The sequence below is a fragment of the Podarcis filfolensis genome (genome assembly GCF_964270895.1).
Source record: "Podarcis filfolensis genome assembly, chromosome: 4".
Classification (NCBI taxonomy): domain Eukaryota; kingdom Metazoa; phylum Chordata; class Lepidosauria; order Squamata; family Lacertidae; genus Podarcis; species Podarcis filfolensis.
In genome coordinates, this window is record NC_139607.1 from 72,357,594 (window position 1) to 72,380,910 (window position 23,317).

At 44.5% G+C, this 23,317-nt stretch overlaps 2 protein-coding genes across 3 annotated transcripts in view; one reads left to right on the top strand and one right to left on the bottom strand.

Moving 5' to 3' along the window:
- CFAP44 (cilia and flagella associated protein 44) overlaps window positions 1-5,324 on the bottom strand; it is a 38,965-nt gene extending 33,641 nt beyond the window's left edge. The window contains exons 1-4 of one of the 2 annotated variants that reach the window (XM_083611808.1): window positions 5,204-5,323; window positions 3,958-4,035; window positions 1,240-1,320; window positions 243-420 (exon numbers count right to left, since the gene is read on the bottom strand). In XM_083611808.1, coding sequence (XP_083467934.1) covers window positions 243-420; window positions 1,240-1,320; window positions 3,958-4,035; window positions 5,204-5,243 — 377 coding nt within the window. In that variant the 5' untranslated portion in view covers window positions 5,244-5,323. Of the gene's footprint in view, window positions 1-242; window positions 421-1,239; window positions 1,321-3,957; window positions 4,036-5,203 lie in introns of both variants that reach the window. The other variant, XM_083611809.1, reaches the window with a different exon arrangement.
- Window positions 5,325-5,356: 32 nt separating this feature from the next.
- On the top strand, window positions 5,357-23,076 carry ILDR1 (immunoglobulin like domain containing receptor 1). Its single transcript, XM_083611823.1, has 8 exons — window positions 5,357-6,931; window positions 11,445-11,615; window positions 12,813-12,962; window positions 13,511-13,630; window positions 15,586-15,732; window positions 17,041-17,145; window positions 18,389-19,218; window positions 21,367-23,076. Exons 1-8 carry the CDS (start codon window positions 6,868-6,870, stop codon window positions 21,406-21,408), a joined length of 1,629 nt encoding a protein of 542 aa, XP_083467949.1. The 5' UTR covers window positions 5,357-6,867; the 3' UTR covers window positions 21,409-23,076.
- Window positions 23,077-23,317: the final 241 nt, after the last annotated feature.

Genomic DNA, 23,317 nt, shown 5'->3' on the forward strand with positions numbered 1-23,317 from the left:
TCACCTCACACCCAGTTAACCTGGCAACCTTTCAAATCTCCAGTCTCTGTTCACACCTCAGGGCAGGAGGAAAGGACTGTTCTCTTGCATTGCCAATGACTCTCAATTGTTTCTTAACAATGGCCAGGTCGGTTTTTTTGCATTGGCTAGTACACGAATTCCTCTGCAGCTTGTATTTCTCCCTTCATATCCCAAATAATCAAAATCCTACCATTTATTATTTTATTAGCAAAAGTGGATACATGAGACTGAGCATGTCAAGTGGAATGCCAGAATCTGGAGTCACAAATGGTAGTGCACACAACTCCTCATAGTTATAGTAGAAGTTTTCAGAGATTTTCTTCTCTACCTTTACTTTCTTCTTCTTCACCGGTTCTGGAGGCTTTTCAAGTTGTATTGGCTCCACTTCCTCTTCCTCTTCTGGATTTCAAAAACATCAACAATAATTTTATACATGCACACACACACACTACATTTCAGTCCACAAAGGCTGAAAATAACAAGAAAGGCGTATAATTTTCAGACAGACAAGATAGTAGCATTTGTGGCCAATTATAAAGTGACGATTGTCATCTTTGGGCTGAAGGACAGGACATGAAATAAATAAATAAATAAACTCAGAGCTAGCATAGCCATTGTGGTCAGTTTTTAAACACAGAGGTTGAGCTGTCCTGTCTTGCAACCAAGAATTTCATCCTGCCCAAATCCCAAAAGTTAGTTCTATATTTAATCTGATCACCGCTGCATCTGATCACTCACACTGGCCAGAGTAGAAGGCATGGGGAGTGTGAAAATTTTTCTTTCTTTCTTTCTTTCTTTCTTTCTTTCTTTCTTTCTTTCTCTCTCTCTCTCTCTCTCTCTCTCTCTCTCTCTCTCTCTCTCTCTCTTTCAGCTGTGCTAGCTGCGGGCTGACACAACTGAGAAGCTCATGGATCAGGGACCTCAGAGCTGTGGACTCAGTGAATCTAAGGCCTTCAGCCTCCTGCCCAAAAACCAAAATGCCCCATTTCAGACTCACCACTGGCTCCCACCAGTGGGAGAACTGGCACCAGCAGCCTTCCACTTGCTAGGGAAAAGCTTGGGACTCCATGGAAAAACCTATCATCACCATCAACACTTCTCTTTGCCAATGGAGGCTGGTGAGAAGGCAACTAGGCGCCATCCTAATCCTACCCCATCCATCAACATGGAGGCAGTAGGAATGCTCTGTCAAACCCAAAGATTGCTAGCAATACTTGCCTTCATCGCCATAGCCTTCACTACCTTCTTCATCTTCAAATAGCTTTTCTTCTTCCTGAATTACATGAGACGGGGTCTTTTCTGCACACAGAAAATTATGTTACTTTCCACTCTACTTTATTTAAATGCATATGCTATAATGTTTTCCCTGTTTCCCTAAAATCAAATAATTAACTGATATCAGAAGAGCCATCTGTATCATGGAGCAGAAGGTTAATTTACAAGATGCAATGAATGCTAACGCAGGTAAGTGCTAAAGCAGTGACAAAACAAACTCCCAACAGGGGCTGCCCATAAAATGTGCCACACTGTGAAACTAAATGCTCTACCAGCTGAGCTGCTTTACTCACGCAGCTGCTAGGTTTAGGACCTGGAGAATATAAACTTTTTTTTGGAGGAAATTCCTAAAAGAAGAAAAGTATAATTTTAAATTAGATAAATGAATAGATAATTAACATACTGCATATATTCTGGTCATGCCCAATAAGAAGATATTTCTGGATAGCAGTATTAATGGAAACTGAGAGTATAACAGGTTATGCCTTAGCAGTAAACCCACTTTTAAGATACATAAAAGATACTGTCCTTTCAGAAGATGGAAAAATGATAAAGTACCTATTAACTGAAGTTTAGGTTGCATACACACCATATGTTTAAGGCACATGAGCTCCACCAAATAATCAAGGTTTGTTAAGGGTGCTAGGAATTGTAGCGCAGGGCAGTATAAAACTACAGTTCCCAGGATTCTTTGGGGAAAGTCGTGGTTTTAAATGTATGGTGTATGCATAGCCTTAGTTACAACTGGAGGGAAACTGATGCTCCTACACTAGATGCATGTTGCAACAAAAGATCTTAATTTCACATACAACCTCATAGGGTCTGAATTGGAGGGAAAGGACCAGGAGCAAGACCTTAAGGTCATATTAGATAGCTCAATGAAGATGTCAACCCAGTGTGCAGTGGCCATAAAGAAGGCAAATTCCATGCTAGGGGTCATTAGGAAAGGAATTGAAAATGAAACTGCCAATATCATGAATGCTGCTATACATATTGATCAGGCTTCCTCAAACTTGGCCCTCCAGATGTTTTTGGCCTACAACTCCCATGATCCCTAGCTAGCAGGACTAGTGGTCAGGGATGATGGGAATAGTAGTCTCAAAACATCTGGAGAGCCAAGGTTGAGGAAGCCTGATATTGATGGTGCAACCACATCTGTACACAATGAGTACCATGTACAGTTCTGGTTGCCTCATGTCAAAAAGGATATTGAAGAGCTGGAAAGGGTTTAGAAAAGTATGCATGGCATGGAGAAAGTGAAGAGAGAAAAGCTTTTCTCTCTCTCTCATAACACTAGAACTCAGGGACATCCAGTGAAGCTGGATATTGGAAGATTTAGGACAGATAAAAGAAAGTACTTCAAGCAGCGCATTGTCAAATCACTCCCCCAGGAGGCAGTGAAGGCCACCAACTTGGGTGGCTTTAAAAGAGGACTGGACGAATTCATGGAAGAGAGAGCTATTAAGGGCTGCAAGCCATGATAATGCTCTGCCTCCACAATTGGAGGCAGCAATGCTTCTGAGTACTAGTTGCTGGAAACCACAAGAGAGGAGAGTGCTGGTGTGCTCATGTTCTGCTCCCTGGTTCCCCACAGGCATCTGGTTGGCCACTGTGAAAACAGGATGCTGAACCAGATGGGCCATTGGCCCAGTCCAGCAGGCTATTCTAATGTTCTTATGATGTTCATGATGGCTGGATTAGAAGAGTATGGGAAGTGGTCAAAATGGTGATACAGTGGTACCTCTGGTTAAGTACTTAATTCGTTCCGGAGGTCCCTTCTTAACCTGAAGCTGTTCTTATCCTGAAGCACCACTTTAGCTAATGGGGGCTCCCACTGCTGCTGCGCAATTTCTGTTCTCATCCTGAAGCAAAGTACTTAACCCAAAGAACTATTTCTGGGTTAGCGGAGTCTGTAACCTGAAGTGTATGTAACCTGAAGCGTATGTAACCCGAGGTACCATTGAATCGGCAAACATCAGTATAAGAGAAGAAAGACAATCAGATTACCAATTTATTGAAAGATGTAGCCCCTTTATTATACTGGTGCAATAAAACACAGGAAAATCCAGATCCATATAAACTGTAAAAGCACCATATATTAAAAAGCATGGGAGAGGGAAGAGACGTAAAACAGGTCATAGCATACAGTGGTACCTCAGGTTACATACGCTTCAGGTTACAGACTCCGCTAACCCAGAAATATTACCTCAGGTTAAGAACTTTGCTTCAGGATGAGAACAGAAATCGTGCTCTGGCGGCGCGGCGGCAGCGGGAGGCCCCATTAGCTGAAGTGGTGCTTCAGGTTAAGAACAGTTTCAGGTTACGAACGGACCTCCGGAACGAATTAAGTACTTAACCCGAAGTACCACTGTACTTTATTTCTCACCGTAAAAAGATATATGTTGTATGATACAATGTGTTTTGTAATATACTTTTTATTTGTTTATTGGTTAAATTTTGGGGCCCTCAGGGGGCTTGAGGGCTGATTCTAAATAAGTATACAATATAAGGACAGATTTAAACTATTGATTTTTGTCCTTTGACACCTAAACATTGAACAGTAAAATTCCAGAACAACCCCCTGGAAATGTTTCTCTCCCAAACACAGAAATCACTACACATTCTTATCTATCATAATTTGAATGTGCAAGCAATACTTACCATCAGCTACCTTCTTTGCTTTTTCCTTTTGTTCCTCTGAAGGTGACCCCTTTCCTTCTTCTGAATGTTCATTCTGGCCTGCAAAGCAAAATCATAAAGTATGGTGGATCTTCCAATTGGAAGTACTGGGGCAAACTGAAATGTAAATTTCTCATGCAAGTTGGCAGAATCATCATCATCATCATCATCATCATCATCATCATAATTTTTTATTTATACCCCGCCCTCTCCAGCCAAGGCCGGGCTCAGAGCGGCTTACAAGCAATAATAAAAACAAGATGAATGATTACAACTTAAAAACAAAAATAAAATACAACATTAAAATAATGGAACATTAAAATATTAAAATGTAGCCTCATCGCAGGAGGAGAAGGAAAAGAAAAAAGAAAGAGGGAGGGAGGGAATCAAATTGGCTCCAAGCCAAAGGCCAGGCGGAACAACTCTGAATCATGCCATGCTTGCTTCATCTGTCGCAGCAGTTTTTATGTTATTGCAGTTTTATAAGAGTATATATTTAAAGTAGATGAATAAATAAGCAAATTAAGTTAATTTGGATATGCAGAAGATATTAAAAATAAATAAGGAACAACAGAAAGAGGGGGAAGGAAGTCAAGTTTTGAAATGTTAAAATGATTGTAAAATTAGTGAAATGTGTAAACCTGAAAAGCATAAATAAAATTTAAAATAAAATAAAATGTATGTTATTGGAGACACCTATCCTGGTTTCTCCTTCTGTCCTAGACTACTTCGTTTTCTTACCTTACAGCCTGTAGAGGGGAAGAATATTTGAAAGTTTTCTAAAACAAGAACAGAACTGCTTCAAGCAGCAGCGTTTCTACATTAGAGGAAATTCGAAAGCTAACAGCTGCTGGCAATAATGGATTGAAACCAGAAAGCGGCGTGAGCAAGCTTTTCTGTAAATTCACCAGAACACTTCTTCAACCTGAATGATGCTTCGCAGAAACGTGGGGGGAAAGAGGGGCATGTTGAAATTGCAGTCTGGTACCCCCCTCGAGCCCCCCACTCCCTTTGGCGCCCAGCTTGAAGAACCCTGGTGACCCCGAAAGCTCGCGGAAGACTTCGTGACGCTTCAGTTTCGCCCTATAAAAGTATTTTCCCGACTGTTTCTTTAAAGTGTGCTATACTAGCGGAGTGTTGCCAACGTTACTGAGAGCAAGGGGTAGTTTCGCGGGGAACCCCGTGGTGGCAAGTGTGGGCAATGGCTGAAGGCGGGAAATGGGGGTACCTTTTGCGTCTTTCGCCTCCTGCTCCCCCTTCGGCTCCATGGCAGGTGTACGCCGGTTGCTAAGCAACCGAATGAAAGGCGCGCCAAGATCCCTGGGAAGTTGAGTTCAAAACCTGCTTCGGCTCAGAGCGCCTGCGCAACAGCAGCAGCGGCAGCATAGTAAGAAGTAATATCGACGAGTAGCTTGTTCGTTTTTCTCCTCTCCCCCCCTCCGATTACTCTAATACAATAATATACGCTGCTGTGCACGATGGAGACAAAGCTACAAATATTTAAGGAATTCCAGGGGGAAGGAATTATTTATTTACTTTAGTCATTGCCATTTGCAAATGTATATAACGGGTAACATCGGTTTCTCTCCGTGCGTGTGAAATCGGGGAGTCCTATTGAGTTCAATGGGCTGCCTCCCAAGTGTGCCCGCTTCATTTAAAATAATGAGGATCGCGCCTTTAATAACTGCATTAACAGGGCAAAAGGGTTTTTTCTTCCTGGGTGTGTGGGGGGGGGAGCCTTCTTTGCTAACTTTTAATTGTTACAATGCCTGCCAACATTTTTCTGGCAGGTTTTCTGTGTGCCGAGCAGAAATTCTGCCGGTGTGGCTACAGCGAGGGAAAAAGACGGCACCTGCTGAATTTCCTCTGCGGGGATCTTCCAGGAGGAGCAGGGAAATATCCCTGTTATGTGGTTGCCAAATGAGTGCCCGTCCACAGCTCTCCATTTTCTAATATCTATTTTCTTTTATTGGCGGGACAGCCGCATTGCTCCAGAGAAGGTAATATCTGCCCAATCCTATATAGAATTAGGTTCCCTAAAATCTACATAGGATCGAACTGTTGCAACGCACTATGTGCCTGCTTAGATCTGACCCCAATATAATTTAATAGTGTTTTACTGCATGTTGGGGGGGGGCGTTATTGGTTCTTTTTGCTTTTGCTCTTGTTTTTATTACGTATTTTGTGTGTTTCTATATTGTATTTCTAAAGCTGTCAACCCCCCTGAGATCTTCGGATGAAGGGCGGAACACTAGCTTAATGAACGATAATAATAAAGATGGTGTTAACGACGCTTGAACAATGCAGCCCACTGATTTTAATGAACTTGGGCGCACCTAAAGCTGCACAGGATCGGGCTGCGCACACAGGCAAAACCGCCGGGGGGGGGGCGGCTCATTCATTCATTCATTAAAAAACTTGGGTGTTAAGGCAAGCCTTTCTGAACATAGAAGAACTTCAGAGATTAAACTGCCAGGGGTCATCTGGCTTGTTCAAACGAAGTTTCTTCTTCGCTCTGAACTCGGGGAAATGAAAAACGAGAGGAGAGGCCTGGTGAGGAACCGCGGCAGGTACTGAGCCGGGAGGCGGGACCCGTCCTTCCTTGCAGGGGGAGAGGCGAAGCACCTGCCGGAATGCGCCTTAGGGCGCAGCTGGAGGAAATGGGAAAGCGCTCCAGCAACAGGTGCCGGGGGAGATCGAGCCGAGGGAGGAAGGGAGTTGCTTGCAGCGGCTCGCTCCTTTCCAGATAATACTAACAATAACAATAATCGTAAAAGGCGAGGCTTCCCTTCCCAAGCGGAAAAGCAAGGCCAACACCTCCCTGAGTTAGGAGTAGAGGGTGAGGTTTGTTTGCGCAGAGGGATCCGGCCGGTGGGCGGAGGAGGCGGCGCCATGGCCTGGAGCTGGCGATGGCAATACCTAGGGCTCTTTCTCGGCCTCAGCTGGCTCCCGACAGGTGAGTCGTGGGGGGCGGCGGGGACCGGAGCTGGAAGGGGGAAAGGTGCTGCCGTCCGATCTCCGTGATCTTTCGTCTTTTCCTTGCTGGCGGCGACTAGTTTTAGTAGGCGATTGTCTCCTAAAGTTTCCTCCCGCCCGATTCCTTCCTGCTCCTTCGCTTGTTTACAGTACCTTCCTCAAAGGCAGGTCTCCGGGCTAATCGGGCATGTTTTAAGTCTCCCCATATTGTTTAATTTTGATCTTCTTGGTCCCAGGGAGGAGAGGTTGTAAAATTGCCCAGCATATATATATATATACATATACATATGTATATGTATATGTATATATGTGTGTGTGTGTGTATCCCCCTTTTAAAATCGTATTTGCTGTAGTTGTAAACTTACATGCACACAGAGTGGATACATATGTAAAGAACTTTTGTCCACAAAAATACAAGAAAGAAAGGGTGGAAATCTATGTACTAGCTAACATTTGGTGTAAGCAGTTTAGCCACAATTCTATTTACTCTACATATGTGTAAGCATGTGAAAAGTTTACTGGTTTATCTCCCCATTGCCCTCCTAGATATTTGGTGCAGCATACTTTAAATAAGATGTTGATTATTATTAATAGGACTGTAGCTCGGCTGCTTTGGAGGAAAATGCATGTACAGTGCAGTGTGTAATGGCAATGAATTAGCTAGATATATCTAAATATATTTCTCATGTCTATAATTCAAATGTAAATTGTATTTTTAAACAAGTGTATTCACATTCTGTCCTGTATTAACAGTGCTCGCTTGAACACACAAAATAGAAGTTACAGCCGTGCAGCCAAAGATAGGTTGAGCCCGGTACTAGTTTAATTTATTCCCGAGTAAATACATTTAGGATTGCAGTAATGTCACAGCCACAAAAATAACCAGTATGTGCACTTCTTAAGCCCCTGGCCATTCATTCTTGTAAAGGCACTTCATTCCAGCTAGGTGCTGTCAAGTGTGTTTGAGTAATTCTATCTAACACAGTGTTTATATTACGTTATCTCAAGTACTGTTGATATCTTTGATATTGTTAATGCCTTGAATACTTTTCTAGTATTATCGTGTGTACCTATGATAGGGAAAACACAGGAGTCTGGCTAACCTAATGTGTATTTAAAAGCTGTTTAATAGTATTAAATAGTATAGTGATAGTATTATATTAAATTGTATTTGGCTATAATTGAGATTTTTTTTAGATTTAACAACAAGCCTTTCTCTCTTTTCCGCTTATTTCCTTCTTGGTTATGTTTTGTCTAATGCTGTATATTGTTTTCTTGATAAACTATTCTACTTTTCATAGACTGTTAGCTGTCCCAAAAACATTCATGTTGATAGTGTGGAATTAGTAGTATGTATCTTATTTTTGTGGCAAAACCTACACACAAGCCTGCAACCTCCCTATTGCATGAGTCAGAAAAAAATATTTGTACTCTGTTAAATTCAAAGTGCTAGAGAAGTCTTAACCCTGATTTATCTGTTACAATGGAATCATGTGTGTCAACTCACAAGTAAGAGCCATTAAATTCAATGAGTCTTGCTCCCAGTAATAGGATTTCAGCCCAACATATGAGTTGGGGCAGGCTATTTTACACATATTTGCTACACATATTAGCACAGTTGCTAATGCCATATTTTTATACACCACTGCGAACCACTGCTCTGCATTTAGGGAAAAGGCCTTTATGGAACACTGAAGACTGGAGTCAAGGGTGTGTGTTTAATAGTATATTTTAATTCTTATAACCCACCCTGGGACCTTAGAGTGAAGATTGGAGGAGGAAATTAATAGTAAAGCTCTGTTTTGCAAGAGCTAGTGTACAGGCCCAAAACTAGCATGTTTTCAAAAATATACAGGTGCACATCATGTGTAACCTGGGGATGCAGCCCAGGTAGTAGAATGCCCTTGCAAGATACAATGGTACCTCGGTTTTCGAACGTCTCTGTTGATGAACATTTCGGTTTTCAAACACCTTAAATCCGGAAGTAAATGCTTCGGTTTTTGAACACGCCTCGGAAGTCGAACATGCCACGTGGCTTCCGCTCAGTGCAAGATCCTAAGACCTAGCTGTTGGCTATTGAGTTTTTGGTTTACGAATGTTTCAGAACTCAAACGGTCTTCCAGAATGGATTATGTTTGAAAACCAAGGTACCACTGTACTTAGAAGCAAGCAATAGATACAAGGCCAGAGCTCTTCAAGAAAATGAGTTCTTGAAAAAGTTGAACAAAAAGTAGTGAGGGCTGTTCCAAAGAAGAAGAAAGATTGGGGATTGTTAGTACCAGGGTAAAATCCAAAAAGGTGGTAGTAAAGGGAAAGTTTTCTTTGACATGGCAAGCTTTACTGAGTGGACATGCTGGAAATGGCATGTGAGAAAGGCATAAGAGGTGCAAGAAGGACACAGGGCTGTAGCTCAGTGCTAGAATGTCAACTTGGCATGCCAAAGATCCCAGGTTCAAACCTTGGCTTCTCCAGATAGGGCTGGGAGAGACTCCTGCCTGAAACCCTGGAAAACTACAGCCGGTCAGTGTAGACAGTACGGAGCTAGCTGGACCAATGATCTGACTCCGTATAAAACAGCTTCCTTTGTTGTTAACTAACTGGGAGCCCAGCAGCCAACCAGCCTGCAAGATCTCCTGAAAGAAATCCAGAAAACCCATGGGAAACTCCGTAATAATAATAATAATAATAATTTATTATTTATACCCCGCCCATCTGGCTGAGTTTCCCCAGCCACTCTGGGCGGCTCCCAGTCAAGTGTTAAAAACAGTGTTATATATTAAAAACTTCCCTGAACAGGGCTGCCTTCAGATGTCTTTTTAAGATAGGATTGCTGCTTATTTCCTTCACATCTGAAGGGAGGGTGTTCCACAGGGTGGGCGCCACTACCGAGAAGGCCCTCTGTCTGGTTCCCTGTAAGCTCACTTCTCTCAATGAGGGAATTGCCAGAAGGCCCTCAGCGCTTGCTTAGTTTAGGGTGCTTGCTTAGAAAAGGCTTGCTTAGTTTAGGGTGCGTAAAATGCATGGGTAGGCAAACTAAGGCCCGGGGGCCGGATCTGGCCTAATCGCCTTCTCAATCCGGCCCACGGATGGTCTGGGAATCAGCGTGTTTTTCCATGAGTAGAATGTGTCCTTTTATTTAAAATGCATCTCTGCGTTATTTGTGGGGCATAGGAATTCGTTCATCCCCCTCCCCCCAAAAAAGAAATATAGTCCAGCCCCCCACAAGATCTGAGGGACAGTGGACCGGCCCCCTGCTGAAAAAGTTTGCTGACCCCTGATCTAATGGATTAGCAAACAAAGACTCACAAAAGGGTATGCTGGTTTGGGTTGGGTCTTTGAATGGATTGTTTCCAGGTAAACAAAAGAAATGTGACCACCATTTCCTGCTTGGCGAAAGGAAAATGAGTTTCAGAGTAGAGTTGTAGTGCAGACTGTAGAGTTCTTTGTTAATTGTTTTATAGTATACTTCTCGTGGGGACTCTGAAAGCTCTGCTTGTCAAGTGCCCAGAAAGCATGAGTCCAAGCAGTTTTCTGTTTGCCCTACTGCTTTCTCAGGGAAAACCCCACTCCTTAGCACTGAAACACAGCTATCTGCGGAAAACCAAATTGACCTTCACTCCGATTCAGCAGTAAAGAGCGCATTTTCCTAGGTGAAAGCGGAACTCTGGATTAGCCCTCACTCTCAGGGTTTTCAATAGCCAATGGATTGGCGATGTAACATTTCTTTGATTGAAATCACCCCATTATATGAGGGATGCTGGTTCTCCCTTTTAGTTTCACTGGAGGGTGTTGGTGGGAACTTTCGTGTACATTTTGTCCTAATTTGCTTTTCAGATTACTCTCTCAGGCAAAATTGAGACTTTTAACGCACAGCGCTCATATAGGGATATGCAAGCATTCTAGTTCCCTCTGGCATCAAATGTGACTGAAACTATCAGTTTCCTGTAGGTTGGATATGGATCTTCTCTGCTATAGCAGGGAGTATAAAGTTCCAAACATAGATTTCCCACAGATTTGGCCACCCTGAAGAACTCACATTCCCCATTGGTGAAACTATTACGCCTCCCCTACCCTTATTGTGAGAGATTACAAGGCCTGCCTTCATCCCAACTTCTAGGACATCCTGAATAAAGCTGTCGTTTACACAGCTTCTTCCCTATGACATTTCTTCATCTATCTTACACTTGCTTTTGCTGCTGGTAAATTCAAAGATTATGGCACTGCTGTCTTCCAAAGCCCTATCAGATCCAGAACTAGGAAGAAGTAAGTCCTGTGGGTACAGACCAGACACAAACTGTAGAATATGTCTGCACAGTCACACAAGTAATGAACCAGTCCTTTGAAAAACTTTATTTAACTTGATTTATTTTTTTTAACTAAATCTCTGTATACTTAGTTTGCTGTCTGCATTGGTAGATTCCCCCCCCCCCCCGGGACATAGGGGTGCTTTTCATATGCTTACTGATAGCTGTCGTTCATGTTCTTCATTGCAGGTTGCTTCTCCATCCTGGTGACTGTGCCAGTTGCTGAGCGATACACAACTTTATTTGCCTCTGTGACCCTCAGGTGTGACTACAGTACCTCTGCCCCACTGCAGGATGTGCTAGTTACTTGGCGCTATAAGTCCTTTTGCAAGGATCCCATCCTTGACTACTACAGTGTTGGTGAGTGCCACTGATTCTTGCGGCCACCACCAAGGATTGCTCTCCACACACATGAGAAGAGGCAGGAAGGAGGGAGGGAGCCCCAGGGAAGACAGTTGTTTAGCTTGTTGTTCTCCAGAGCCAAATAATGGGGAAGTTGATCTCTTCGGTCTCTGAACCAAAATGGATGGAGTGATAGCTAGAAAATGCTGCCTTAGGAAATGACTGCTTGTGCTTTCACTTTTAAGACACTGTGTTATCTTTGGAATGCATGAAACCCTAAAGGGCTCTGTGATTTTAGGAAAGGGAGCCTTTCACTTTCAGTCATGCTCTCTTTTGGCTCTAGCACTTTCAATTCAAAAGGAAAAATCTGAAGTTTAAGACTAATTTCTCCTCTAATACTGAGCTCAACCAGAGAGTGCCGACAAATTCAGGAAGAGGATTGAGACTTGTGTTGCACTGCACTTTGGCCTGTAGTCTGACATGGATGAACCCCAGCCCACCTTCTAAGATGGGGGGCAGTGAGGGACTATCTTTAACCTCACACCCTATTTTCAGAGGCACCCTAGAGCCAATCTGGAACTTGTTGCGATATTGGAAAAGGGATTATATCCCTCATTGAATGAGGAGCAAAGGTCCCTACAGTCAAAAATGCTGGCAGGCTATCAAGGCTAGCGAAAAGTTGTGAACCTTTTACCCATCTTCCTTCAGTCTGGATAGGCTTAGTGAGATGCTCAGAGTTCTTGCAATTTGAATCATGAATAGCTTTCACTATTGTAAAATTAGATTAAAAGTATTGGGTTTCCAAAGCATTGTTTTAGTTATCTGTATGGTCTAATGTCCACCATTTTTTTCTTCCCTCTTTGTGCCAAATCCTGATAGCTTATCCTTGATTCAGACTGTGAATGATGGGCTTGCCAACTTTTTCCAAATATATCCCAAAGTCTCATCCCACATTGTTTCCCCATATGCCCAGCAAAGTTTGCAGTTCATACAGCATCAGAGCTTGCTGTCTCTGGAAGTTAATTGACTCTTTGGTAATTTCTCCTCTCTACCCCCATAATTTTTTTCTGTTGTTACCAGTTATAAAGGGACAGGTAATAAACATAGTGTGATCTTTCCTCACTGGAATTTTAAGGAGCGCTATTATGAATTTAAAACTTTGGATTTAAATAAACTGGCATTCATTTTGTAATTCATCCCCTTTGTTTATTGCAGCCTATCAAGCAGGCCTAGCTATTGGCCAGGACCCTTCCAACGACTGCAATGACAATCAGCGGGAAATACGCATTGTTGCTCAGAGAAGAGGGCAAAATGAACCTGTGCTTGGTGTTGATTACAGACAGCGGAGGATAACCATTCAGAACAGTAAGACCATTTGAGCAGGGACTGGGAAACTGGCCAGTGTGGTGTAGTGGTTAAGAGCGGTAGTCTCGTAATCTGGGGAACTGGGTTTGTGTCTCCGCTCCTCCACCTGCAGCTGCTGGGTGACCTTGGGCCAGTCACACTTCTCTGAAGTCTCTCAGCCCCACTCACCTCACAGAGTGTTTGTTGTGGGGGAGGAAGGGAAAGGAGAATGTTAGCCACTTTGAGACTCCTGAAGGGGAGTGGAAGGCGGGATATCAAATCCAAACTCCTCTTCTTCTTCTTCTTCTTCTTCTTCTTCTTCTTCTTCTTCTTCTTCTTCTTCTTCTTCTTCTTCTTCTGTAGAGGTCTCATTAGTGCTAAGGAAACACAGCCTTAAGCAGCACAAAGTAATTGTATCTTATGGAGGTGTAAATGACTCGGAATGTAGTTTCAGCTCTCCAAAAGTCTGTTTGCACAATAATTTTTGCAATTCAGGAATGTGCTGTCATGGTATGAGAAGAATATCACCCAGTTGCCTACTTTCGCCATGCTGTGTTTTTTCTTCATAGAAGCAGATCTCCTGATCAATGAAGTGATGTGGTGGGACCATGGAGTCTACTACTGTAATGTTGAAGCTCCAGGAGATACAAGCGGTGACTCAGACATAGAGGTCAAGCTCATTGTTCTCAGTACGTAGCACTGTTCTATTTTTTAAAATTTTATTTTAGGGTGACCTTCTCTTCATTTTTTTTCTTACCATTTATGAAGTTTTAGAGAACAAAGCATGGAGAAAAATGAGCGGTGCTCTGATCCTAAAGATGTTTACTTCCAGGGTTATCGCTTATTTCAATCCACATATTAAAAGGGGAGAAGAAGACACCAGCAATTCCTGCTTGTGTTGCTGGAATGCAGCCTACTGTACAAAGACAAGAGCCGCATCTCTTGCCTCTGGCCCTTCTGAGCACTGGCATTCAGTTCTCAAAAGGCTACCGCAAGATAGGAAGACATTTCTGTATGCAACCGCTGCAGCAAGGATCCTACTTGCAAAAATCTGGAAGGGAAATTACAGTGGATGCTCGGGTTGCGAACGTGATCCATGTGGGATGCACGTTCGCAACCCGCGTCTGCGCATGCAGGGGTTGCGATTCAGTGCTTCTGCGCATGCGCAAAGCACGATTTAGCGCTTCTGTGCATGCACGACCGCCGAAACCCGGAAGTAACCCATTCCGGTACTTCTGGGTTTCGGCGGTCCGCAACCCGAAAAACGCAACCTGAAGCGCCTGTAACCTAAGATATGACTGTACTTACCGACAAAGGAAGATTGGCTAAACAAGCTTTTAGAATTTATTGAATTGGCAAAACTAACCACAGTAATAAGATACTAAACAAACCAGAAATTAAGATCACAAAGGAAATGGTTTGAAGAATATATGAGCAAACACTGTGCTAAAGACAACATGCTGATATGTCTCGATTAAGTTGGTGAAGTTGATTTAGAAAACAAAATCTTAGTTAAATATCAATACTAAAAATGAGTTACAAATTGCCATATAAATAAGAATATAATAAACATAAGAAACGACAAACACTGGTGGAGGGAAGTCACGTAGGTGTAACATTTATGTTTGTATTTTTGTATTGTTGGTACAGTGGTACCTCGGGTTAAGTACTTAATTCGTTCCGGAGGTCCGTTCTTCCTGAAGCACCACTTTAGCTAATGGGGCCTCCTGCTGCCGCCGCGCCGCCAGAGCACAATTTGTGTTCTCATCCTTGAAGCAAAGTTCTTAACCCGAGGTACTATTTCTAGGTTAGCAGAGTCTGTAACCTGAAGCGTATGTAACCCGAGGTACCACTGTATTTGAATGGTTGTAGTTTTAATGTTGTGTGTGCATTGTATATAATAATGTACCGTATTTTTCGCCCTATAGGACGCACCGGCCCATAGGACGCACCTAGATTTGGCGGGGGGGGGGGAATAAAGGAAAAAAAATTTATTTTCCCCCCAGGCGCGAGGCTGGGGCGGGGGAAGCCCGAGCTTCCCCCTCCCCCAGCCCTCAGAACGGGACCCAGAGCCATGCCGAAGCTGCGTGCAGCTTTGGCATCACTCTGGGAGCTGCGCCTCTCCCGCTGTCCCCCGAGTTTGCGGGGCTGGCGACGGGGAGGAGCAGGCTTCTCCCCCCCGCCAGCCTTCTAACCAAGTCGGGGGACAGTGGGAAAGGTGCGCTGCGCCTCCCGCTGTCCCCCAAGTTTGTGGGGCTGGCGGTGGGGCTCTCCTGAAGCCTGCATTCGCCCCATAGGACGCACACACATTTCCCCTTCATTTTTGGAGGGGAAGAAGTGCGTCCTATAGGGCGAAAAATACGGTATATATATATTTTTAAAAAGGCTGCCCATTATGCAACAAGCCCTTGGACTGGACTGGGTTTCTCTACCCGCTGGAATAAACAAACAGTTTTTGTTGTTACGTCTGAATGCAGCACTCTGTGTGAACGCCGTGTCTGTTTTGGATGAGTTATCTTGTGAGGGAAGATTGCAGAAAGCTTCCTTTTTGGTGCAGGAAGCTCATCGTACAGGCATCTAGCAACAAGAAAAGCAAGGTGATGCGGTATGATAATAGGTTTGAATGTCCTCTTTCCCCCACCAGACTGGCTGACTGTCGTCCTTATTGTCCTTGGTGGCCTCCTCCTCCTCATGCTGATAGGGGTGTGCTGGTGCCAGTGTTGCCCTCAGCATTGCTGCTGCCATGTGCGCTGTGCCTGCTGCCCAACTCGCTGCTGCTGCAATGAGAAAGGTAAATCGGGAAGCAGGCTGTCTGCCCCTTGCATTTGTTCCCAGGGAAACAATAACAACAGAAGGTAAAGGGACCCCTGACCATTAGGTCCAGTCGTGACCGACTCTGGGGTTGCAGCGCTCATCTCGCTTTAGTGGCCGAGGGAGCCGGCGTTTCTCCGCAGACAGCTTCCGGGTCATGTGGCCAGCATGACTAAGATGCTTCTGGCGAACCAGAGCAGCACACGGAAACGCCATTTACCTTCCCGCCGGAACGGTACCTATTTATCTATTTAACCCACAGTGCCACCCGCGTTCCAATAACATCAGAACAGGTGTATTAAATCCAAAGTTGTTTTCGTACACGCTTCAATGACAAGCAAGCCACTTGGACGTCCTCTGTCGGATTTGGGGTGGTCGTGGAGGGGGAATACTGCTCAGTTGGAAATCTGACTCTCCGTGTTATCCAAAATGTACACAAATAGGAGGGCCTTCGTAGTTTCTTCCAAGTAGTTCACGGTCATGTTTTTTCCTCACACCAAGCCTGTGAAGTAGATTAGAATAAGAGACCATGATTAGCCTAAGGTCACCCAGTGAGCTTCATAGCTGCGTCAGGTTTTGAACCCAGGTCTCCCAGGCCCCTGATATGAAATTCTAACCACTATGCCCCATCTGCATCCCTGTCTGCCATTTGCGTTTACTCTTTCAGCATGTATAAATGCTCTCTTCATGGATCATGCTGAAGTAGACCATAATTTTATGTTAAGGGCATTGTGTAGGACAGAGTTTGCTAAACTTTTGGGGCCCATGGACACATTTGTGAACCGGAGATAGAGTCAGGAACACCTTGTGTATTTATTAGATTTATTTCCCACCTTTCGGCAGCACAACACACACACATAAATATAATGCAAACTACTCTATTGGCTACAATAGAATGCTCCTTTTGCGCCTAATTTCAGCAGGGGGGGAGTGGAGTCTGTGGGCGCCAGGGAAGTCCTCTGCCGGTGCTACATTGGCAAAGCCCCGGTGTGAAGGAATTCAGAATTGTACTTTCAATGTTAGAAAATGTGGTTTCTCCAGAGTAAATATCCGTCTGAAATCAAAACCACACATTTGTTGTGGACAGACTGTATTGTTTCATGCCACCCTAATCTTGGTGGTGCAAGATTCCAGGGGTTCAAGGCATTCTAAATCAAGCAAGGAGGAACCACCCTGTCACTAGTTTTGGTTTCCAATATTGCTGTTCTATAAAATGGAGAGAGAGAGAAAGATCTCCAGAATGCTTGAGTGCACCTGTATAACATCTATTGCTTTTTCTGTCCTCCAGTGCTGGAACGACATCAGTTCATGAAACAGGCTCAACAACTTTTCCCATGGATGACACACCACTCCCAGTCATCTTCATATCAACTAAACCCATTGCTACAGAGAGGTAGGGCTGCGTCTACAAGTCCCAAGGGAGTGAATATATTACAGCAGTTTAATGACTTGGATGCTTGTGGTTTGGCTTGATGATGATGCTTCTCCCAGAGGTGAAACAGCATCAGAGGCTACCAACCCAGCTGCTCAGAGGTGGAGAGGGTCAGGGCTGAGTTTATTTGTTACACCAGCAAATAGAAGCATGTAATCTGGTCTCTGTAAAGACTTTGCATCTTGTTTCCCATAGTGACAAACCAGTTATTTTGGAGAAAGCCCAACAAATGTTTCTGGGAAATGCACAACCAGGGGGTGAAGAAGAGAAACCTCTCCTGTTGTTTTGGGGGGTGTTTCTTTTTTCATCCATCTGCAAACCTTGAAGTTTCCCAGGCGTACCAGTTCCTCTCTTTTGTACACGAATGGAGCAGCCCTGGGCTCCATGAGGTTTCACACTCACAGAATTAGATTTCTATTTGCATTTAAGAAAGATTGCCCCTCTGTGGATTTCTTTTTGTAATCCACTTTTAAAGCCATGTACGCTATTCGCCATAATTACATCTTGTAGCATAGTGAACTCCATAGATTAATTATGCCTTGTGTGGTGATGTACTTTATCTGTCTTGGATCTACTGTCATCCAGTTTCATTGGGTGACACACACACACACACACACACACACACACACACACACCCAAGGGAGAGAGACCACTTTTCTACCCGAGGCAAAATTTTAGAAACTGAGTTGCTTTTGTTTTCTAAACTAAAATGCTCCAAACAATTACTGTTATTTATTAAATTTATATACAGCCCTTCACCTGAAGATCACAGTGTAGCTTTTTCTCCTAAAGAAGGTCCTCTACTTGTTGATTCCTTTGCCTCCCATTTTTCTGCACTTTTTGAAGCTGTCTTTTTGGCAATTGGGTGATCAAAGCAGGTATTTGCCAATAGGTCACGCCCACTGTATATGCATTTGGAGCAGACTAAGTTTAAACAAATTGATCTGCTGCTACTACATCTAGTTTGAGTCTTAATGCTAAATTGGAAGCCTTTACTTCTGGGCTAGCAAATCTGTGTCTCTCCCCCCCAGATGCTGTTGTCCTCTAGCTCCCATCAGCCCAAACCAGCATGGCCATTGGTTAGGGATGATGGAAGCTGTGGTCAAGCAACATCTCGGAGGGACACAGTTTCCCAGTCCCTCTTGACCTGGCTTTCTCTCATGGCAGGTGTCTTTCTTCCCTCTACCCACCTTCTGTTACATAGATATGTCTCTGCAGAGCAGTCAGCCACGGATGCCTCCACTTACCCAGTTGCCCTCCAACAAGCTCTTGGAGCAGCTTGAGTCGGAGGTCAGGAACCTTGGCGTTTCCCAGCCCATGATACCTCCGCACCGCGTTGAGAGCAGTCGTCACCCTAGCATCCTCTCCTCTCTGGGCTCAGAGATTGTGGAACGCAGAGTGATCCAGCTGCCTCCCATCATTGAGCGCATCCCATCCTCCCGCAGAACTAGTGGTTCGTCACGACCACGGCGGTCGACATATGCCTCGCGACCCCGGAGCCAGGCGAGTGACGACGAGAGGGAGAGGAGGAGGAGGCGCTTGTCTTTGGATGAAGAAGACGATTCCTACTCCAGTTACGACCAGGAACTCCGGAACAGACCTAGAGACCGCATAGTCGAGAGGCAGAGGGCTGGCAGCCATTATGACAGGTCTCGGAGTTCTAGGCCAGACTTATCTCCCATTTTGCATGGTAGGAACAGTTCCGATTCATATCCTGAGGAGGATAGAAGGGAGCGTTCCGCACGGCATCCCTCTGACAGAAGGTATTCAGGGCAGCGGGCTTATCGACCTCTCAGTCAGAGGAGCAGGGACTCTTATCGCCAGGGCCGCCGCCGCCGCCATCGCAGCTGTTCTCCACCATCCCGCCGGGAGTCGTGGAGTTCATCTGATGAGTACGAGCGCTTCCAAGGGAACAGCAGGCGGCATCGCCAGCGCCGCTCTCCAGACTGGCCAGAGAAACCCCCTAGTTACCGCTCGGTAGAAATCATCCCAGCCAAAGGCGACAAAGCCAGAAGCCTTGCGGAGCAGCAATCGGTAAACTAAGAGTGACAAATATTATCTTTCATAATGTCATGGGTTTGTAGCTTTGCACCCTGCTGCAGGCTACACTCTGGCAGAGGCTGAAGACAGGAACCATACAGAAAGGGATGCCTTGTGCATTTGCACAGGGCTGCTTTCTAAAACTCGTGCCCCTGTTCAAAGACACGTGACTAGGCTCAAGAGAAGCATGGTCAAGCTCATGGCTATTTCTGAGTGAGGCGAACCAGGCCCTGCTTGCATCTAGCCTACAAACGCATCTTCTTTCCTTGCCTCGACAAGGGCTCAACAAGTTACCAGGACTGGGGCATGTCAGTGAGTAAGGAAGGGAGATAATGGGGAGGTGCTCTGGGTTGGGGGCAGGGAAGCCATCAGGCTGAGAACAGAAGGTGACACATCTTTTAAGGCATTGTGGTGCTTTTTCCAGCTATTGGGTATGTGGGAGCATTCTTTCTAGCCCAAGAGCAAATAACAAAGCAAAGCACTCTAGCCAAGAAGCTTCAGATTCTCTTCTTCGCCAGCATGGTGTTGCTATTCTGGTCTGGAGCATGGTTGGAGTTCTGGTTTCTGGTTTTGAGTTCCATGCCCCCCCCTGGGGGGGGGTTGGACTTACTGGCTTTTTATTATTTTCCCAACCTGGCTGCCACTTCTGCATTGCCTTCTTCTTCTGCTGCCCCAACCCTCCCTGGTAAGTTGCTGAGCCCTTGCAAAGAAGAGAAACAGCAGCTCTAAGTAAGACCACCCAAGCATTTGTTGTTGTTTTTGCAAGTGCTCACTTGGAGCACGTGCAAAAATGGAGCCCCTTTTAAGGCAAATGGTAGGGAAACCTTGCGCATCTTTAGAAAGGAAGCTCTCAGTGTTGTTTGCAGCATGCTAGTGAATCAAACATTGATATGGCCTGGCCCAGTTGATGAGAATCAAAACTGCACATGACTTGTCTCCTGTAGTTCTCCTCCTAAGAGAAACATAGTAGTAGTTGTGGTTTTCACAAGTAGCACACAAGTGGGCAGGGATGAAAATCTGGATTATAAAACTAGAATTAGGGTCAGACCTGGATCAGATACCTTTCCACTCCTGGTCTGATCCGAGTCAAGGGCTCCACATTAGCATTTTCAACGGAACCTTTTTATGCATTGCAAATTATACATGCAGGCAGCCCAAAGGTTTAAAGCCCCCACCTCCCATTCTAAGGCCCTGATCTGGATCAAGCCCCCACAACAACTTATTTGTAAAAAAACAACAACCTGCACACTCCAAAAACAAGACAAAATACCTTGCACACAGAGGTGGAGCTGTGAGACTAATATCATGTGCAGCTGGGCCTTAAAGCACCCAGCTGCAGTGGCACTTCATTTCCCAGCTGAAGGAGGAGAAGGCACCTGCTGTGAGACGAGAGGGGCAGGAATGGTATATTCCAGCTTGATTCACCAATATGTGTTAGTCATTAATATCCAGAGTTGTAGATGGGACGCGGGTTGCGCTGTGGGTTAAACCACAGAGCCTAGGACTTGCCGATCAGAAGGTCGGCGGTTCGAATCCCCGCCACCGGGTGAGCTTCCGTTGCTTGGTCCCTGCTCCTGCCAACCTAGCAGTTCGAAAGCACATCAAAGTGCAAGTAGATAAAGAGGTACCGCTCCGGCGGGAAGGTAAACGGCGTTTCTGTGCGCTGCTCTGGTTCGCCAGAAGCGGCTTAGTCATGCTGGCCACATGACCCAGAAGCTGTATGTCGGCTCCCTTGGCCAATAAAGCGAGATGAGCGCCGCAACCCTAGAGTCGGTCACGACTGGACCCTAATGGTCAGGGGTCCCTTTACCTTTACCTATCCAAAGTTGCATTGATGTGAACCACCCTTCTGTATTGCATCCGTCTTTAACCAGAGGGAGCCTCATGAGTGCTATCAGCCCCAAATAGCTTGTAAGGTTCGAAATTTTGGAGCTAATTAACAGCATCCATCATTCAGATGAGCATCATTCACATCAAGCAGCCTCAAATGAGACTGTGGTTGGGTTAGCCCAGTAGGGACAGTATTGCTGTTTAACAGCCTGGGAGGGAGGGAGGGTGAGAATGAATTATCAGTGACCTGTTGCGCTGTCCCCCATTATAGCTGCTTACCGGCTGCTTACTAGCTTTCTTTTTCTCTTCTAGGAAAAAGGCAGTTCTCGCAGCGGAAGAAGCGTTGTCATTTAGCCTTTTCATCCTGCTATTGTAAAAAAAATGTCTGCCAATCAAAACAGTCATTAGCTGTTCAGCGTAGCAGCCAACAAGAGGAATCTGTTTCATCTCAACCATCTTCAGCCTGGATTTCCTCATCTTGGACACTTTGATTTCCAATGCAGTGGTTCATGAAAAAGCATCGTTTTGCTGATAAAGCAGGAATGAGATGGAACTCCTTTTCAACAACATCTAGTTCCCGACATCCCTGCTCTAGGATTTGCTAGACAGTTGGCTTTTAAAAACACACTTTGTACAGGAATAATTTGTACAAGATTTATTGCTTTATTTTTGTATCTTGCAACTGCATACCCAATACACCTAAGGTTAATACATGTTGAAATTAACTGATTGCCAATGGCCTGACCCAGAGCCTGACGAAAGTAGCCTTGGATTGCATCAGACTTTGCAATTTGATATTTACATGAACCAGTTACTGAATGAACTGTACAAGACAACTCAGTTGCTGAGCAATGTGAGCAAACAGAAATTAACCAAGATAAACATTCTGAGGATTTGGTATTGTAATTCAGGTAACTCACAACTTACGTGCATTTAACTTAAGCACATTCAGCTTTACACGGTTGGCAATTAATAATAATAATAATAATGGGGGCAGACGTCCAGGAAAAAAGACTTTGGCAATTCCACCTGGAATTGAACCCAACGCGTTTTGGTTCACTTGATGGCCAACAGATGAACAAACTCCCATTGACTTGTGTTCAAGGAGACTTGTGTGAGCCGTGAGCCATTTTTGATGGCACAAGGCAGCCCTGCCAAGTTCTTAGGATTTTCTTGTCCTGCAGCAGGCCCCCGTTCCCCCATCTCACAGCATGCTAAACTAGCAATCTTCTACCCTCTCTGGAGTGGCTTAGGGAGGCAGAAGTAGAGGGGGAGCCAGGAGAGCTCCATTGTACCAGTGGCATCCCACTATTTCTCCTCTGGATCCATCCCATTGAGTTTGGCTTGAGGAAAAATGGAAGTTCTTTTCTAGAGCCAGAATGGTGCTGTGACTGCAGTGCTGGACTTAATGCCATGGAGACCCAGGTTCAAATTTCTAGTTGGTCCCCAACACCTAAATCACCTTTGGCCACTCACTTCCTCTCAGACTAACCCTTCTCACAGGGTTGTTCTAAGGACACAAGGGGTGTTATAAAGTATGCTGCTCTGAGCTCCTTAGACGAAAGATGGGATACTAAAATACGTGTGGTATCATTCAACAACACAGGTTATATGACATGGGGAACAGGCTCAAATCAAAGTAGATAAATGTGATGTTTTATTAAAAAAGACTTCCTAAGGAACCCTTCTTTGTAGAAGCTTCCTCTTTTCAGATGATGTATAGCAGAATGAAAGGTGCCTATAGCAGATATTTGCAGATACCAGATCGCACCCAAATGGAGACTGAAGGTTATCCATTGCGTAATCATTTTATTTTTTTAATCACAGACAATAAATGTGCACCCAGATAACTGGTGTGCCACTAAGTGTAAAAAGTAGCTAACAAAAATGTTTGTTCTGTTTATCATTTAACTTCTGTAAAGTACATTTACCTGTTTTCTGAAATGTAATTGCATCTTCTACACTGTACTAAATGTGAAATAGATTGTTAGAGACTATCAATTATATGTAGATTTAACAAGAGAACACCTAGTCAGTGATTGGTACAATATCTGTATTTTCCTTTCCTTTCCTGTTTTTAAAAATATATCCTGGTGGGGGTTTTTGGGGGGGGGGGATTATTACACAATAGTTTTTTCTTTCTTTTTTATCACGTGAGCCAGTGATATGTCACCTCATGATGTGTCTGGGCTTCTAGGAAGAAGGAACCAGATGACCACAAGGCCCAGTGCTAGCACCTGGCAACTTGAAGCAGTTGTTGGGA